This window comes from Phyllobates terribilis, unplaced genomic scaffold (assembly GCF_046119375.1).
Source record: "Phyllobates terribilis strain yellow unplaced genomic scaffold, ASM4611937v1 Scaffold_1__5_contigs__length_1240528914, whole genome shotgun sequence".
Classification (NCBI taxonomy): Eukaryota; Metazoa; Chordata; class Amphibia; order Anura; family Dendrobatidae; genus Phyllobates; species Phyllobates terribilis.
In genome coordinates this window covers 703705651-703724647 of record NW_027362761.1, presented here as the reverse complement: position 1 = coordinate 703724647, position 18997 = coordinate 703705651, and the positions used below count along the sequence as shown (strand labels likewise).

The following is an 18997-nucleotide window of genomic DNA, read 5'->3' as shown; positions in this document are numbered from 1 at the left end:
CTCTACTTCCTCCACCTCCTCTTGTGCCACCACCTGACTCCGAATTCTGTTTAACATGTGCTCCAGCATGTAAATCACCGGAATAGTCATGCTGATAATGGCATCGTCAGCACTAAACATCTTCGTCGCCATTTCAAAACTGTGCAGAAGGGTGCATAGGTCCCTGATCTGAGACCACTCCTCCAGCGTGATTTGCCCCACCTCTGGATCCCGTTGGCCCAGGCTATACGTCAGAACGTATTGCACCAGGGCTTGTCGGTGCTGCCACAGTCGCTGCAACATGTGCAGAGTTGAATTCCACCGGGTAGGCACATCGCATTTTAGCCAGTGAAATGGCAGGCCCAACGACTTCTGTAGAGATGTAAGTCGCTGAGCTGCGGGATGCGAACGGCGGAAGTGAGCACACAGCGACCGTGTCCTCTGCAGAAGGCCATCTAGTTCGGGATAGTGGGCTAAAAATTGCTGGACAACCAGGTTCAACACGTGAGCCATACAAGGCACGTGTGTGACATTGCCCCGGCGAAGGGCCGCACCCAGGTTTGCAGCATTGTCGCACACGGCCTTCCCTGGTTTCAGGTCCAGTGGAGACAACCATTCATGAAATTGGTTCTCCAGAGCTGACCACAACTCCTCAGCTGTGTGACTCACATTTCCCAGACATTTCAAAGTAAAAACCACCTGATGACGTTGAGCCCTACTGCCAGCATAGTAAGGAGGTGTGCAGGATCCCTTCTGCGCAGTTAGAAAGCTTGTGGCATGACCAGACAGGCTTTGGGTGCAGGTGGAGGACCGAGAGGAGGTTGAGGAGGCAGAAGCCATGGAGGAACTTTGACATAAAGAGGATTGACGCACAAGTCGTGGGGATGGCAAGACTTGGACAGCAGAACCTTGTACTGCTGTCACCATAGTTACCCAGTGCCCAGTCAGCGACATGTAACGCCCCTGTCCATGCCTACTTTTCCAAGTGTCTGTGGTGAAATGCACCCTGTCACACACAGAGTTTCTCAAAGAAGCGGTGATGTTGTGTGCGACATGCTGGTGGAGCGTAGGCACACCTTTCTTTGAGAAGTAGTGCCGACTGGGCATCTGGTACTGGGGCACTGCGACGGACATAAGGTCTCGAAAATCCTCTGTGTCCACCAGGCAGAAAGGCAGCATTTCTGTAGCCAAGAGCTTGCAGATGGTGAAATTCAACCTCTTAGCTTTCTCATGGCTAGGAGGAAATGGTCTTTTACTTGTCCACATCTGAGGGACTGAGGGCTGGCTGTTGTGCTTAGACGGGGTTGATAAGGGTGTCCCCGGCAAACTGCCGGTCTGTGAGGAAGATGCAGGCGGACATGTTAGGTTGCCTTGATCCAAAGGTGGTGCTATCGATGTCGGACAGTGCTCAACACCAGCTGGTGTTACCACCTCCAAAGAAAATTATGACCTGCCAATCACGCTGACTGTTGCGGGTAAAGAGGTGGCTGGTCTGCATCCCAAAACAGGTGTGACTGCTGTCCCCCCAGTCACAGAGGATGAAGAGGCCGCAGATGCACAAGATGGGGCAGACGGTGGTTGGCCCGGCCGGCTAGGCCGCATTGTAGCACAGTGAGCTTCCCACTGCAACTTATGCTTCATGTCCATGTGCCGGTTCATGCATGAAGTACTCAAACTATGTATTTTTTGGCCTCTACTTAGCTTTTGTTGACAAATGTTACAGATAACACGAGTTGGGTCATCTTTATCGATCTGAAAAAATGCCCAGGCTATGCAAGGCTTAGCACCCATGCGACCTGAAGAGCCACCACGACTTGTGGTCAGAGGCAGAGTTGTGTTTGAGGATGCAGTTGTTGACGTGCTTCCAGTACTACGTCTCTGTCCAGGAAGGCGCAACCTGACCTCGTCGTCACTAGCATCCTCCTCCACCTCCTCTGCTGACCTCATCTCTTGGCTGACTGTGGGTTGACAGTAAGTGGGATCTCCAACCTCATCATCATCACCCTGTGTGTTATCACACCCGTCGTCCTCAGAGCCAACCTGTTCCTGCCCTGACAAAAAACTAAAGTTGTCGCTCCAATCGGGTATTTGAGTCTCATCATCGTCTTCCTCATTGTCTCCACCAACAGGAGTTACAGTTTGGGAATGAGGGTCTACATTATGGTCAGAACCTTCTGCGTCTGGTCCTGGATCCGACTCATAAAGATTCTGGGCATCAGTGCAGATCATTTCCTCGTCTGGATTCACAGAAGCGCTGGAGCCGACCTCTGATTCCCAGACTATAGTATGAGTAAACAGCTCTGCAGACTCAACCATCTGTTCTACCTCATACTCAGACGGGCAGCTGGAGATTTGGGAGCTGTGAGGAAGCAAGTGGGATTGGGGTGACACCTCTGAGGACTGGAGTATTTGTGATGTTGAAGTTGATGTGGAGGAGAGCCCACTTAAAGGAGCACTTGATATCCGTTGAAGCACCTGCTGTTTTTGTGCCTCATCTGGAATTTGTAGCGATTGGTGTGGCCGGAAGAAAGGGATCTTATCACATTGTCTGCTAAAAGAAGTAGACATTTTAGTTTTGCTGGAAGATGGTCTTTCTTCTGCAGATGTTACTGTTGCTTTAACACCTACTCCACGGACACAACCTTTTTTCCCCTTCCCAACACGCCTATTCCCCTTTCCCCCAGCAGCAGGCCTTTTTCCACTCATTTTGGTGGTTAACTAATTCACAACTCTGGAGTTGTTTGCACAAAAAAACAATGGATGGGAACCGAGCAGAGCTGAGTGGCCAAACTGTGGTATTAGGCCAAAACTATTGTCTGGGTTAGATGCAGAAAAAAATTATATTCAGTTTGCAACCTGATGGAGGTCAGTATAGATGGACTAATAGAACAAGTCCCACACACTGCTAGAAGGCCAAATATTTTTTCAGAACTAGATGCAGAAAAATATTATATTCAATTTGCAACCTGATGTAGGTCAGTATAGATGGACTAATAGAACAAGTCCCACACACTGCTAGAAGGCCAAATATTTTTTCAGAGCTAGATACAGAAAAATATTATATTCAATTTGCAACCTGATGGAGGTCAGTATAGATGGACTAATAGAACAAGTCCCACACACTGCTAGAAGGCCAAATATTTTTTCAGAGCTAGATGCAGAAAAATATTATATTCAATTTGCAACCTGATGGAGGTCAGTATAGATGGACTAATAGAACAAGTCCCACACACAGCTAGAAGCCCAAATATTTTTTCAGAGGTAGATGCAGAAAAAAATTATATTCAGTTTGCAACCTGATGGAGGTCAGTATAGATGGACTAATAGAACAAGTCCCACACACTGCTAGAAGACCAAATATTTTTTCAGAGCTAGATGCAGAAAAATATTATATTCAATTTGCAACCTGATGGAGGTCAGTATAGATGGACTAATAGAACAAGTCCCACACACTGCTAGAAGCCCAAATATTTTTTCAGAGCTAGATGCAGAAAAATATTATATTCAATTTGCAACCTGATGGAGGTCAGTATAGATGGACTAATAGAACAAGTCCCACACACTGCTAGAAGGCCAAATATTTTTTCAGAGCTAGATGCAGAAAAATATTATATTCAATTTGCAACCTGATGGAGGTCAGTATAGATGGACTAATAGAACAAGTCCCACACACAGCTAGAAGCCCAAATATTTTTTCAGAGGTAGATGCAGAAAAAAATTATATTCAGTTTGCAACCTGATGGAGGTCAGTATAGATGGACTAATAGTACAAGTCCCACACACAGCTAGAAGCCCAAATATTTTTTCAGAGGTAGATGCAGAAAAAAATTATATTCAATTTGCAACGTGATGGAGGTCAGTATAGATGGACTAATAGAACAAGTCCCACACACTGCTAGAAGGCCAAATATTTTTTCAGAGCTAGATGCAGAAAAAAATTATATTCAATTTGCAACCTGATGGAGGTCAGTATAGATGGACTAATAGAACAAGTCCCACACACTGCTAGAAGGCCAAATATTTTTTCAGAGCTAGATGCGGAAAAAAATTATATTCAATTTGCAACCTGATGGAGGTCAGTATAGATGGACTAATAGAACAAGTCCCACACACTGCTAGAAGGCCAAATATTTTTTCAGAGCTAGATGCAGAAAAATATTATATTCAATTTGCAACCTGATGGAGGTCAGTATAGATGGACTAATAGAACAAGTCCCACACACTGCTAGAAGGCCAAATATTTTTTCAGAGCTAGATGCAGAAAAATATTATATTCAATTTGCAACCTGATGGAGGTCAGTATAGATGGACTAATAGAACAAGTCCCACACACAGCTAGAAGCCCAAATATTTTTTCAGAGGTAGATGCAGAAAAAAATTATATTCAATTTGCAACCTGATGGAGGTCAGTATAGATGGACTAATAGAACAAGTCCCACACACTGCTAGAAGGCCAAATATTTTTTCAGAGCTAGATGCAGAAAAATATTATATTCAATTTGCAACCTGATGGAGGTCAGTATAGATGGACTAATAGAACAAGTCCCACACACAGCTAGAAGCCCAAATATTTTTTCAGAGGTAGATGCAGAAAAAAATTATATTCAATTTGCAACCTGATGGAGGTCAGTATAGATGGACTAATAGAACAAGTCCCACACACTGCTAGAAGGCCAAATATTTTTTCAGAGCTAGATGCAGAAAAATATTATATTCAATTTGCAACCTGATGGAGGTCAGTATAGATGGACTAATAGAACAAGTCCCACACACTGCTAGAAGGCCAAATATTTTTTCAGAGCTAGATGCAGAAAAATATTATATTCAATTTGCAACGTGATGGAGGTCAGTATAGATGGACTAATAGAACAAGTCCCACACACTGCTAGAAGGCCAAATATTTTTTCAGAGCTAGATGCAGAAAAATATTATATTCAATTTGCAACCTGATGGAGGTCAGTATAGATGGACTAATAGAACAAGTCCCACACACAGCTAGAAGCCCAAATATTTTTTCAGAGGTAGATGCAGAAAAAAATTATATTCAATTTGCAACCTGATGGAGGTCAGTATAGATGGACTAATAGAATGATGCTATGCCCAAAAGGTTTTACTTCACTAGGTGCAGTAAAAAAATTGGTATTCTATACACAGGTGGTGTAGCTTGCAACACAGATAGGCTACTCCACTGACTAACACACTCTGCAATAGGCCAAAAAGGATTAGCTTTGCTAGATTTAGCCAAATGCTGTGAAAAAAACTTGCCCAGCACCTGCACAGACCTGCCTGGCAAAAACTGATAGGAACTGATCTAACTTAGTACTGCAATTAGGACTGCAATTACAATTAGTCTTTACTAGAGATGAGCGTTGTTCTACTCGAACTGTTCGCCAATCTCAAATTCGAGCTGTTTTGGGCGGTGTTCGAGCCGGTTGGCGAACACGAACAATTTGAGAAAAATTCGGCTGTTCGAGGTTATGTTCGATAACTGTTCGTGCACCAAAATCATAACTGGATTTTTTCTCAGTAATGATGAAAATTAATGTTAATACGCAGTTTGAGTGTACAGCGGGGCGGGGGGAGGGGCAGGGGATGGATCTCTGCAGGAACAATGAAGATCTCCATTTTTTTTTCTCTTTCCCGCATTTGCAGTGGGGAGGTGCAATCTGTCAGCCTATCAGCAGCGCACACACGGAGCGAAGTGCTTTTTTTCACACAAGCAAGGGCATGTGTGATTGGCAGTGTATGTCACATGTCCTTGCCCTATAAGACCAAGCCATTTTCCCCGTCGCCACCATTTTCTCACTGCTGCAGCTGCGTGTTAGACGGCACCGCTGTTGCTGTGTGCGCTATACCTTGTTAATTTCAAGCCAATTTTCGCACAAATATACAGATAGCTTGGGAGTAGGGAATAGTTGTGATTGCAGTCCTTTTAAGGACTAGGTTACAGCATTTCCTACGACTTTTATCAAGCAGGTCTGTGCTCTTAAATAGATAGATTGTGGGAGTAAAGACTAATTGTAATTGGAGTCCTTTTCAGGACTAGGTTACATCAGTTCCTATCAGTTTTTGCCAGGCAGGTCTGTGCCAGTGCTGTGCAAGTTTTTTTCACAGCATTTGGCTGAATCTAGCAAAGCTAATCCTTTTTGGCCTATTGCAGAGTGTGTTAGTCAGTGGAGTAGCCTATATGTGTTGCAAGATATACCACCTGTGTATAGAATACCAATTTTTTTACTGCACCTAGTGAAGTAAAATCTTTTGGGCATAGCATCATTCTATTAGTCCATCTATACTGACCTCCATCAGGTTGCAAATTAAAAATAATTTTTTTCTGCATCTAGCTCTGAAAAAATATTTGGGCTTCTAGCAGTGTGTGGGACTTGGTCTATTAGTCCATCTATACTGACCTCCATCAGGTTGCAAATTAAAAATAATTTTTTTCTTCATTTATCTCTGAAAAAATATTTGGGCTTCTAGCAGCGTGTGGGACTTGTTCTATTAGTCCATCTATATTGACCTCCATCAGGTTGCAAATTAAAAATAATTTTTTTCTGCATCTAGCTCTGAAAAAATATTTGGGCTTCTAGCAGTGTGTGGGACTTGGTCTATTAGTCCATCTATACTGACCTCCATCAGGTTGCAAATTAAAAATAATTTTTTTCTGCATCTAGCTCTGAAAAAATATTTGGGCTTCTAGCAGTGTGTGGGACTTGGTCTATTAGTCCATCTATACTGACCTCCATCAGGTTGCAAATTGAATAAAAAAATTTTCTGCATCTAGCTCTGAAAAAATATTTGGGCTTCTAGCGGTGTGTGGGACTTGGTCTATTAGTCCACCTATACTGACCTCCATCAGGTTGCAAATTAAAAATAATTTTTTTCTGCATCTAGCTCTGAAAAAATATTTGGGCTTCTAGCAGTGTGTGGGACTTGGTCTATTAGTCCATCTATACTGACCTCCATCAGGTTGCAAATTAAAAATAATTTTTTTCTTCATTTAGCTCTGAAAAAATATTTGGGCTTCTAGCAGTGTGTGGGACTTGTTCTATTAGTCCTTCTATACTGACCTCCAGCAGGTTGCAAATTGAATATAATTTTTTTCTGCATCTAGCTCTGAAAAAATATTTGGGCTTTTAGCGGTGTGTGGGACTTGGTCTATTAGTCCATCTATACTGACCTCCATCAGGTTGCAAATTAAAAATAATTTTTTTCTGCATCTAGCTCTGAAAAAATATTTGGGCTTCTAGCAGTGTGTGGGACTTGGTCTATTAGTCCATCTATACTGACCTCCATCAGGTTGCAAATTAAAAATAATTTTTTTCTTCATTTATCTCTGAAAAAATATTTGGGCTTCTAGCAGCGTGTGGGACTTGTTCTATTAGTCCATCTATACTGACCTCCATCAGGTTGCAAATTAAAAATAATTTTTTTCTGCATCTAGCTCTGAAAAAATATTTGGGCTTCTAGCAGTGTGTGGGACTTGGTCTATTAGTCCATCTATACTGACCTCCATCAGGTTGCAAATTAAAAATATTTTTTTTCTTCATTTATCTCTGAAAAAATATTTGGGCTTCTAGCAGCGTGTGGGACTTGTTCTATTAGTCCATCTATACTGACCTCCATCAGGTTGCAAATTAAAAATAATTTTTTTCTGCATCTAGCTCTGAAAAAATATTTGGGCTTCTAGCAGTGTGTGGGACTTGGTCTATTAGTCCATCTATACTGACCTCCATCAGGTTGCAAATTAAAAATAATTTTTTTCTTCATTTAGCTCTGAAAAAATATTTGGGCTTCTAGCAGTGTGTGGGACTTGTTCTATTAGTCCTTCTATACTGACCTCCAGCAGGTTGCAAATTGAATATAATTTTTTTCTGCATCTAGCTCTGAAAAAATATTTGGGCTTCTAGCGGTGTGTGGGACTTGGTCTATTAGTCCATCTATACTGACCTCCATCAGGTTGCAAATTAAAAATAATTTTTTTCTGCATCTAGCTCTGAAAAAATATTTGGACTTCTAGCAGTGTGTGGGACTTGGTCTATTAGTCCATCTATACTGACCTCCATCAGGTTGCAAATTGAATAAAAAAATTTTCTGCATCTAGCTCTGAAAAAATATTTGGGCTTCTAGCGGTGTGTGGGACTTGGTCTATTAGTCCATCTATACTGACCTCCATCAGGTTGCAAATTAAAAATAATTTTTTTCTGCATCTAACCCAGCCAATACTTTTGGCCTAATACCACAGTTTGGCCACTCAGCTCTGCTCGGTTACCATCCATTGTTTTTTTGTGCAAACAACTCCAGAGTTGTGAATTAGTTAACCACCAAAATGAGTGGAAAAAGGCCTGCTGCTGGTGGAAAGGGGAATAGGCGTGTTGGGAAGGGGAAAAAAGGTTGTGTCCGTGGGGTAGGTGCAGAAGAAAGACCATCTTCCAGCCAAACTAAAATGTCTACTTCTTTTAGCGGACAATGTGATAAGATCCCTTTCTTACGGCCACGCCAATCGCTACAAATTCCAGATGAGGCACAAAAACAGCAGGTGCTTCAACGGATATCAAGTGCTCCTTTAAGTGGGCTCTCCTCCACATCAACTTCAACATCACAAATACTCCAGTCCTCAAAGGTGTCACCCAAATCGCACTTGCTTCCTCACAGCTCCCAAATCTCCAGCTGCCCGTCTGAGTATGAGGTAGAACAGATGGTTGAGTCTGCAGAGCTGTTTACTCATACTATAGCCTGGGAATCAGAGGTCGACTCCAGCGCTTCTGTGAATCCAGACGAGGAAATGATCTGCACTGATGCCCAGAATCTTTATGAGTCGGATCCAGGACCAGACGCAGAAGGTTCTGACCATAATGTAGACCCTCATTCCCAAACTGTAACTCCTGTTGGTGGAGAAAATGAGGAAGACGATGATAAGACTCAAATACCTGATTGGAGCGACAACTTTAGTTTTTTGTCAGGGCAGGAACAGGTTGGCTCTGAGGACGACGGGTGTGATAACGCACAGGGTGATGATGATGAGGTCGGAGATCCCACTTACTGTCAACCCACAGTCAGCCAAGAGATGAGGTCAGCAGAGGAGGTGGAGGAAGATGCTAGTGACGACGAGGTCAGGTTGCGCCTTCCTGGACAGAGACGTAGTACTGGAAGCACGTCAACAACTGCATCCTCAAACACAACTCTGCCTCTCACCACAAGTCGTGGTGGCTCTTCAGGTCGCATGGGTGCTAAGCCTTGCATAGCCTGGGCATTTTTTCAGATCGATAAAGATGACCCAACTCGTGTTATCTGTAACATTTGTCAGCAAAAGCTAAGTAGAGGCCAAAAAATACATAGTTTGAGTACTTCATGCATGAACCGGCACATGGACATGAAGCATAAGTTGCAGTGGGAAGCTCAGTGTGCTACAATGCGGCCTAGCCGGCCGGGCCAACCACCGTCTGCCATATCTTGTGCATCCGCGGCCTCTTCATCCTCTGTGACTGGGGGGACAGCAGTCACACCTGTTTTGGGGCGCAGACCTGCCACCTCTTTACCCGCAACAGCCAGCGTGATTGGCAGGTCATCATTTTCTTTGGAGGTGGTAACACCAGCTGGTCTTGAGCGCTGTCCGACATCGATAGCACCACCTTTGGATCAATGCAACCTAACATGTCCGCCTGCATCTTCCTCACAGACCGGCAGTTTGCCGGGGACACCCTTATCAACCCCGTCTAAGCACAATAGCCAGCCCTCGGTCCCTCAGATGTGGACAAGTAAAAGACCATTTCCTCCTAGCCATGAGAAAGCTAAGAGGTTGAATTTCACCATCTGCAAGCTCTTGGCTACAGAAATGCTGCCTTTCCGCCTGGTGGACACAGAGGATTTTCGAGACCTTATGTCCGTCGCAGTGCCCCAGTACCAGATGCCCAGTCGGCACTACTTCTCAAAGAAAGGTGTGCCTGCGCTCCACCAGCATGTCGCACACAACATCACCGCTTCTTTGAGAAACTCTGTGTGTGACAGGGTGCATTTCACCACAGACACTTGGACGAGTAGGCATGGACAGGGGCGTTACATGTCGCTGACTGGGCACTGGGTAACTATGGTGACAGCAGGACAAGGGGCTGCTGTCCAAGTCTTGCCGTCCCCACGAGTTGTGCGTCAATCCTCTTTATGTCAAAGTTCCTCCACTGCTTCTGCCTCCTCAACCTCCTCTCGGTCTTCCACCTGCACCCAAAGCCTGTCTGGTCATGCCACAAGCTTTCTAACTGCGCAGAAGGGATCCTGCACACCTCCTTACTATGCTGGCAGTAGGGCTCAACGTCATCAGGCGGTTTTTACATTGAAATGTCTGGGAAATGTGAGTCACACAGCTGAGGAGTTGTGGTCAGCTCTGGAGAACCAATTTCATGAATGGTTGTCTCCACTGGACCTGAAACCAGGGAAGGCCGTGTGCGACAATGCTGCAAACCTGGGTGCGGCCCTTCGCCGGGGCAATGTCACACACGTGCCTTGTATGGCTCACGTGTTGAACCTGGTTGTCCAGCAATTTTTAGCCCACTATCCCAGACTAGATGGCCTTCTGCAGAGGGCACGGTCGCTGTGTGCTCACTTCCGCCGTTCGCATCCCGCAGCTCAGCGACTTACATCTCTACAGAAGTCGTTGGGCCTGCCACTTCACCGGCTAAAATGCGATGTGCCTACCCGGTGGAATTCAACTCTGCACATGTTGCAGCGACTGTGGCAGCACCGACAAGCCCTGGTGCAATACGTTCTGACGTATAGCCTGGGCCAACGAGATTCAGAGGTGGGGCAAATCACGCTGGACGAGTGGTCTCAGATCAGGGACCTATGCACCCTTCTGCACAGTTTTGAAATGGCGACGAAGATGTTTAGTGCTGACGATGCCATTATCAGCATGACTATTCCGGTGATTTACATGCTGGAGCACATGTTAAACAGAATTCGGAGTCAGGTGGTGGCACAAGAGGAGGTGGAGGAAGTAGAGGAGGAGGAGTTGTATGCGGAAGGGCTAACATCTGCAAGGTCCAGACGGTCGGCAGCACCAAGGCGGCAGGCATGTGAGGGTGGGGGAGATGATTTTACCAGGGCGCATGGTAGCAGCCAAACTAGTGAGGAAGGTGCAGGAGCCCAGGAAGAAGTGGAGGACGAACTGATGGAAGACTCATCAGATGAGGGAGACCTTGATCACATTTCTGTTGTGCGAGGTTGGGGGGAGAGGACAGAGGAAGGAAGCATGATTGTTACCTCGCCACCAACACAACAGGGACTTGGTGCTCCTGGATGCGCAACACACATGAGTGCCTTCTTGCTGCACTACCTGCAACATGACCCTCGAATTGTGAGAATTAGAATTAATCCTGACTACTGGGTTGCCACACTGTTAGATCCCCGGTACAAAAGTAAATTTGCAGAAATTATTCCTGCCATAGAAAGGGATGCACGCATGCAGGAGTATCAGCAGAGACTGTTGCAGAATCTTACATGTGCTTTTCCACAAAATACCAGTGGTGCACGTAGTGAATCTCACAGTTCCAACTTGCCAACCGTGGGACCGTCAAGTGTTCAGCACTCAAACCGTAACAGAACCACAGTATCTGCTGGTAACATCAATTTTGCGGAATCATTTCACCACTTTTTTAGCCCATCCTTTGCAAGGCCACAGGAGACAAGAAGTCTGACACATAGTCAACGCCTAGAGACGATGGTACAGGAGTATCTCCAAGTAAACATTGAAGCCACGACTGTGTCACTGGACCCTTGCTCTTTTTGGGCTTCCAATCTGGATAAATGGCCGGAGCTAGCCACTTACGCCTTGGAGATCTTGTCATGCCCCGCAGCCAGCGTTCTGTCTGAACGTGTGTTCAGCGCTGCTGGTGGTGTGCTGACAGATAAGCGCACGCGGCTCTCCACTGATAATGTAGACAGACTCACGTTCATAAAGATGAACAAATCATGGATCCGAAACGACTTTTCTACCCCTGTGTCATCCTGGGGAGAGTAAAAGCTTGATGATTGGTTAAAATCACCCTACCAACCGTTTTAAGCTTTCAAATTACTAATCATGTTTATCTGTATCTTGACTGGAAAATAATTTGGGCTTTGTAGCAGTGTGCAGCACTGATCCTATTAGGCCATCTATAATAAGCTTCACCAGATTTAAAATTAAAAATAATTTTCAGCTGCATCTAGCCCGGAAAATAATTTTGGGGCTCCGAGATGCGCAAGACACATAAGTGCCTTCTTGCTGCACTACCTGCAGCATGACCCTCATATTGTCAGAATTCGAAGTAATCATGACTACTGGGTTGCCACACTCTTAGATCCCCCAAACTTTTCGATCAACCTTTTCATTTTAATAAAGACCAAAAAAATTGTCATTTTTGAAATTATAAGCATTAGCAGGTTGTTAGAAACTGAAATCAAACAGTTTTCAACTCAAAACTTTATTCTAGGTGATGTTACATTTTCACATAGGACCCCTTGTTCGAAAGGAGCTTCTGAACTCTCTCGTCCATTGAATTTGTCAGGTTTTGGATGGTTTCTGCTTCAATTGTTTTGCATGAGGACAGAATACCCTCCCAGAGCTGTTGCTTAGATGTGAACTGCCTCCCGCCATCATAGACACTCCTTTTAATGATGCTCCAAAGGTTCTGAATGGGGTAGAGGTCAGGGGAGCATGGGGGTCACACCATAAGTTTGTCCCCTTTTATGCCCATATCAGCCAGAGATGCAGATGTTTTATGTGCAGCATGAGATGGTGCATTATCATGCAGAAAAATGATCTTGCTGTGAAATACACGGTTCTTCTTCTTGAACCATGGCAGGAAGTGCTGTTTGAGAAAATCCACATACATTATGGAGTTCATCTTTAGCGCCTTCAGGGATCCTAAAGGGGCCGACAATCTCTCTCCCCATGATTCCAGCCCAAAACATTACTCCACCTCCTCCTTGTTGGCGCTGTAGCCGTGTTTGCGTGGGGTGTCCATCAACCAGCCATCCTCCACTCCATTCATCTGGACCATCGAGCGCTGCACGGCACTCATCCGTGAACAAAACAGTTTTGAAATCAGTCTTCATGTAATGTTTGGCCCACTGGAGCCGTTTCTGCTTGTGTGAAGTGGATAGAGGAGGTCGACAGGATGGCGTATGCACAGCTGCAAACCTCTGAAGGACCCTGCATCTTGTTGTTCGGGGGACGTTGGAGGCACAAGCAGCTTCAAAAACTTGTCTGCTGCTATGACAAGGCTTTTTTGCCGCTGCTCTTTCAACCTGACGTAATTGCCTGTAGGAAAGAGTCCTCAATTTGCCCTTATCAGCACGCACACGTGTGTACTGTGAATCAGCTACATACTTCTTGATTGCCAAGACACTTCATCCTGATCATCGCACAATGTTGATTGTAGTCATGCCTTGACCTAAACACTCCACAATTTGTTGCTTCTCAGCAGCCGACACATCCTTTTTCTTTCCCATTTTGGCAGAAAATGTAGGCTGCTTAATAATGTGAGAGAGCCTTCTTAAGTAGTCTTGCCTTTCATTGGACACACCTGCCAAACTAATTAGCACAGGTGTCTGCAATTGCTTACAGTGATATAAAGAGCCCTGACACACATCACCATCAATGAGTTTAACTGACAAACAAACAAATTCTTCCCTTATCACTCCTAAACACTTTTTGCATAATAATTTGGAACGCGGTGTACATGTGCTTTTCCACAAAACACCAGTGGTTCACGTAGTGAATCTTACAGTTCTAACTTGCCAACCGTGGTCTGTATGGAATTGTTCAATAAAGGGCCCAAAATTAAGATAACATAGATGGGAGAGGTCTCTATGAATAGGAATTCCTAAGTATTTGATACCCTGTGAGGGCCAGGCAAAGGGAAAGTTGGACTGGATGGAATCCTATATGGATTTAGGGAGGGAGACATCGAGGGCCTCAGACTTCGCTGCATTGATTTTAAAATTTTACCATGTAACAAAGTGATCTATTTCAGCCATAACAGCAGGGATGGATATATGTGATTGAGTGATATATACTAGGACATCATCAGCAAATAGAGAGCACTTGTACTCGGTGCCTCCCACCTCAATCCACCTAATATTGGGGTTATGGCGAATTGATGAGAGCAGGTGCTCCGTCACTAGGATGTATAAGAGAGGGGACAGAGGACATCCCTGCCTTGTCCCATTGGTGATTGTGAAAGGTGATGAAAATGTTCTGACGCACCCCCTGGGCCTTGGGACACCCGGAGCCGGACCCTTGTTGGTGGATGCTGGTGGTTGTAGTCTTCGTGGCGGCGATCCGGTTCCGTGGCTCAGGGCGGTCAAACCAGTGGCGGAACTATTTATGTGGTTTTGATGTTTAAATGTCCGACTACGCCACCCGTGGATTGCGGTCAGAGTGAACCGCCGCTACAGGGCAGACCGCTAAGGCTGGTGTTGTGGGTGCAGCAGAGCGTAGCATAACTCCCCACGGGAGGAGTATAGCCTCAGGGCAGTGTATGCGGAGGATGGGGGTGATGGTGCAGGGCAGCAGCAGTAACGACACGGAGTCAGTGATGCAGTTCAGGGCCTTTACTCACAGTTCTTATTATCCAGACCACGTCTGCAGGTAACGGCTGCCCACGTCGTACTGTGCTCACCAGGTGAGGGGCTCAGACAACTCCCAGATAACTTTGGAGCGCTTCACAGGACCCCCTTTGTGTGTCCTTTGTCTGGCCTTTCTTACCAACACTTCTGTCCGGCTGCCTCGGGCCTCCTCTTGGTAAACTTGGCGCCAGTTTCCCTGACCCTATGTGGTGCCTTCCTAGCGGGTGGAGCAAGGGGCTGCGCCACATAAAATGTCAGAGCCTCCGGTTTCTAGCTGAGGGTCGTTTCCTGCCTCCACTAGTTCGGGGACCGGTCTCCCCCTTTGGCCTGACCCCTCCACGCAGGTGGATTCGGGCGTGCGGTGGCGACTCGCCCGTCCGCACCCCTGGGATCCCTTCATTCCTCGTTCCTGGAGCCTTCTCCGCTCCTCTTCCTTCCTTCTCCCTCTTGCAGGCCTGGGCCTCTGTTACTAGGCCCGCCTCCGGAGCAGAGCTCATGCAGAGCCCCTGCTCCCTGCCACTTCTGCTCAGACTTCTCTGCACTGAACTAAGATGGTGCCCACCTTTTATACTCCCTTCTCAATGCACCCAGGAACTGCTTCCTCCCTGCTCCTGCACTGCAGGGTTCCCCTTCCTCAGTGTTCCCTCCCCCCACTCCAGCCAGGGACAGGGACTGTCGTGCCCATCTCAGGGGCATATTGGTCGCCCTGCCCCACGGCAATGTGGTGTAATGCATGCAGGTGTCGGGTCCTGATCCACACTCCATCCTTATCTGAGAGTGAGATATCACACCTCTGGGTGAGGTGCAATACGTCTGTAGCAACCGAGCCCTCGGTGCTACAGTTCCATTTATCTTCAGCCTAGGTGACGTATTGTGATACAGGGCCGTGATTTTGGCTATAAAAGGGTCCCCTAGACCCCTACCCCAAGCTTTTTAAGAGAATCATATATGGCGTGCCAGGAGACTCTATGGAATGCTTTCTCAGCATCCAACGAGAGTATCTACTTACAAATTTTTAACTGCATCTAACCCAGGAAATACTTTGTGCCTAGTAGCAGTGTCTGCTAGTCAGCGGATTATCCTGGCTGTTAAGCAAGCTACACCACCTGTAGTTTGGACACTTAATTTTTTCAAAGGAAATGCTTCGGGACCACGGGATACTCAGTGAAGAGCATCAGGAGGCACCCCAAGGCATAGGGGCTGGGACTGGCACTAGGATGCCTTGCGGTGGACAGCCGAGCTCGATCCTTATAAAAGCTTTTTAACTGCAGCAGCTTTAGTGGACGCTACTAGAGCTGGAATTACGCGGCTGCTGGCATGAGACTTGCCCTCCAATAGATCCTTGTAAATGGATTTAAAGTGTATTCATTCAAATTAGAGGGACAATTTAAATTAAAAAGCTTAGAGCTGCCTCCACCACAGGGGGGCTCTCTCGACCCACCAGCGGACAGGCACCAGTATTGGGAGAGGGGGGCTGGCCATCAGGGTTCACCGCGGCTCTGGCACAAACCCGGCGACACGGAGGTGGCACGGGCAGGAGCGGACTGGCCGTCTCGGCTTCTCACTTTTTGGATTTTAGAAGGGCATGACATGCCTATATCTGTGTCTCCCCCTCCTTTTACTCCTTCACCTCTTTTCTTTTCGCATGACTATATGTACTTGTCACTTTTCCATGTGTTAGTTGTGTCTTCTGAGCAGTTTGTCAGCTTTTGGACACCTTTGAAGGTGTTTTCTATGTGTTTCTATGTGTTTTTGTTTGCCTGCCATTGGTTTTAACGGTGTTCGAAGGTGTTCGACGAACAGTTCGACGAACAGTTCGGCGAACACACGGGTGTTCGACGAACCGAACCGAACTCGAACACTACAGGGGTGGCTCAACACTAGTCTTTACTCCTAACCTATCTATTTAAGAGCACAGACCTGCCTGATAAAAGTCATAGGAAATGCTGTAACCTAGTCCTTAAAAGGACTGCAATCACAACTATTCCCTACTCCCAAGCTATCTGTAGATTTGTGCGAAAATTGGCTTGAAATTAGCAAGGTATAGCGCACACAGCAACAGCGGTGCCGTCTAACACGCAGCTGCAGCAGTGAGAAAATGGTGGCGACGGGGAAAATGGCTGGGTCTTATAGGGCAAGGACATGTGACATACACTGCCAATGACACATGCCCTTGCTTGTGTGAAAAAAAGCACTTTGCTCCGTGTGTGCGCTGCTGATAGGCTGACAGACTGCACCTCCCCACTGTAAATGCGGGAAAGAGAAAAAAAAATGGAGATCTTCATTATTCCTGCAGAGATCCGTCCCCTGCCCCTCCCCCCACCCCGCTGTACACTCAAACTGCGTATTAACATTAATTTTCATCATTACTGAGAAAAAATCCAGTTATGACTTTGGTGCACGAACAGTTATCGAACATAACCTCGAACAGCCAAATTTTTTTCAAATCGTTCGTGTTCGCCGAACGGCTCGAACACCGCCCAAAACAGCTCGAATTTGAGATTGGCGAACAGTTCGAGTAGAACAACGCTCATCTCTAATCAACTGTATACACAGCCAGCACCTGATGCGTACGGAGCTGGTTCAGCTCCCGAGTCTGCTCCATACACACACACACCTGATGTGCAATATTCATGTCTCTCCAAATAACAAAAAAAGAGTAATGATACTTTATATCTTGCACTTATAATATTATTTTGATGAAGATAGATGTCATGTTCTAGTCAATGTGCTTAAAAATAAGGAAAGGACAGCAAAATAGTGATCACGTCAACTTGATGCAAATGTTAATTTTCTGATCTGTTACAGAAAGCATCATCCGGTGCCGATTATGAAGAATTATTCGGAAACAGACTAACATTGCCAAAACCATTTCACAGTCCAGGGCGTTCTTCTACAGGCATTGCCACACATCATCCATTGTCTGTGGAAACACACATTGCACCGGTCCCGCCAAAGAGATTGCTGTCCTCCAATTCCTCCACCTCTCAAGTAATGACACCACCATGCAATCCAACCACTGTAAACAGACTCTACCCAGTACTGCCTACAGAACTACAGATGCCAAGCACTACAGTACGTAATTGTATTAACATGTTAATAGAGAAACAACACAATACTGTCATCTTGGCCACATAATAAGAAACAATTGAAAATTCTGTTACTCAAATAGGAATAGAAATGTCAATTGAAATATTTAACCAGTTTGCGTTTTTGTTTGCAGGTCTTTGTGGCTCCAAGTGAACACAAATCTATTGTAGATTTACCATGTCCAAACACAGCTGATAACTCTATGTGCCCCACTAAGAATGAAGAAAAAACGGTCAATTCATCAAAGAAACCCTTAAAAGCATGTAAAACCGCAATAAACAAAGCAGTTTCTTTCATGAAAGACGGAGAATTGGCTCAGGATTTGAAGAAAATGGAAAACTCAATGGCAGCACACATGAAAAATGTAAGGGAGAGTTTTGAACACTTCGCGCAAACAGGGCAGAAGACATCACCTCTTGCACCTCCGCAGGGATACCATCAGCCAACTGCCCCAGAGGAATATAGAGCACCTCCTCCATTTGCACCAGGATTTTCTTAAACAGGAAAATGGACTTATGTTGAAAAATCTCCTCTGTACTATAATAGCATATAGTGATTTTTGTGGATTTCTTATAGTAGCTGCTCATGCAAACCCTTAGCCATGTAACCTGTACTGCAGCACAAGACGTTCCTATGTGCCCATACTACACAGCCTACATATTTATCCTCCATGAGGCAATGGACTCTTTCCTGAAAGCAATGATCCTAGAGGAGAATGACTCTGTAATTATGCATTGTCTTTTGGTATGAGAACTTGTGTAGGCCAAATAAAATCTGTGTGCCTTCCCATAAAATTGGAGGCATGTGGAGGTAATGTATGAGCCCATAGAATGCTATCAATACTATATTATAGATCTGTACAAAACAGTTGTGATAAAAAAGGGTTGTAAGTCTGCAATATAATCCTCTGCTATAAGATCTAGAGACAGCTGAAGAAATGTTTCAGAATGGGTCCTCTGTTTAGAATAACACTGGGAACCTGCTGAAAATGCCCAAAAAAGAGCAAAATATAATTATGGTTTCCTGGTGTAATGCTCACTGTGTAAAGATCATTCCGCAAACAAAACTATAGTATGCAAAAATTAATCTGTCAGTCTTATTTCAAACTAATAGGTAATATTGGACTCATATGGGGTATATGGGTAAAAACAAAAGTTCTGCAGGGGCTTGGAGGTGAATAAAAACAATATACTAAGTGGTACTCACCTATTGGCACCCATCTGTATCCATTGCATCCAATGACACACTGCTCAAGTCACTAGACCACTGCGGCCAAACACAGGCTGCAGCAGTCCTGCTGATGGGGGAACGATGACATCTCCCCTTCCTG

General features: G+C 45.4%; 1 protein-coding gene across 1 annotated transcript in view; it reads left to right on the top strand.

Moving 5' to 3' along the window:
- The window catches only part of LOC141273674 (uncharacterized), a 130678-nt gene extending 111925 nt beyond the window's left edge, over positions 1-18753 (top strand). The window contains exons 5-6 of the mRNA XM_073685855.1: positions 17386-17652; positions 17801-18753. Of these exons, the coding sequence (XP_073541956.1) occupies positions 17386-17652; positions 17801-18166 (633 nt within the window). The 3' untranslated portion in view covers positions 18167-18753. The remainder of the gene's footprint in view (positions 1-17385; positions 17653-17800) is intronic.
- The last annotated feature ends 244 nt before the right edge of the window (positions 18754-18997 follow it).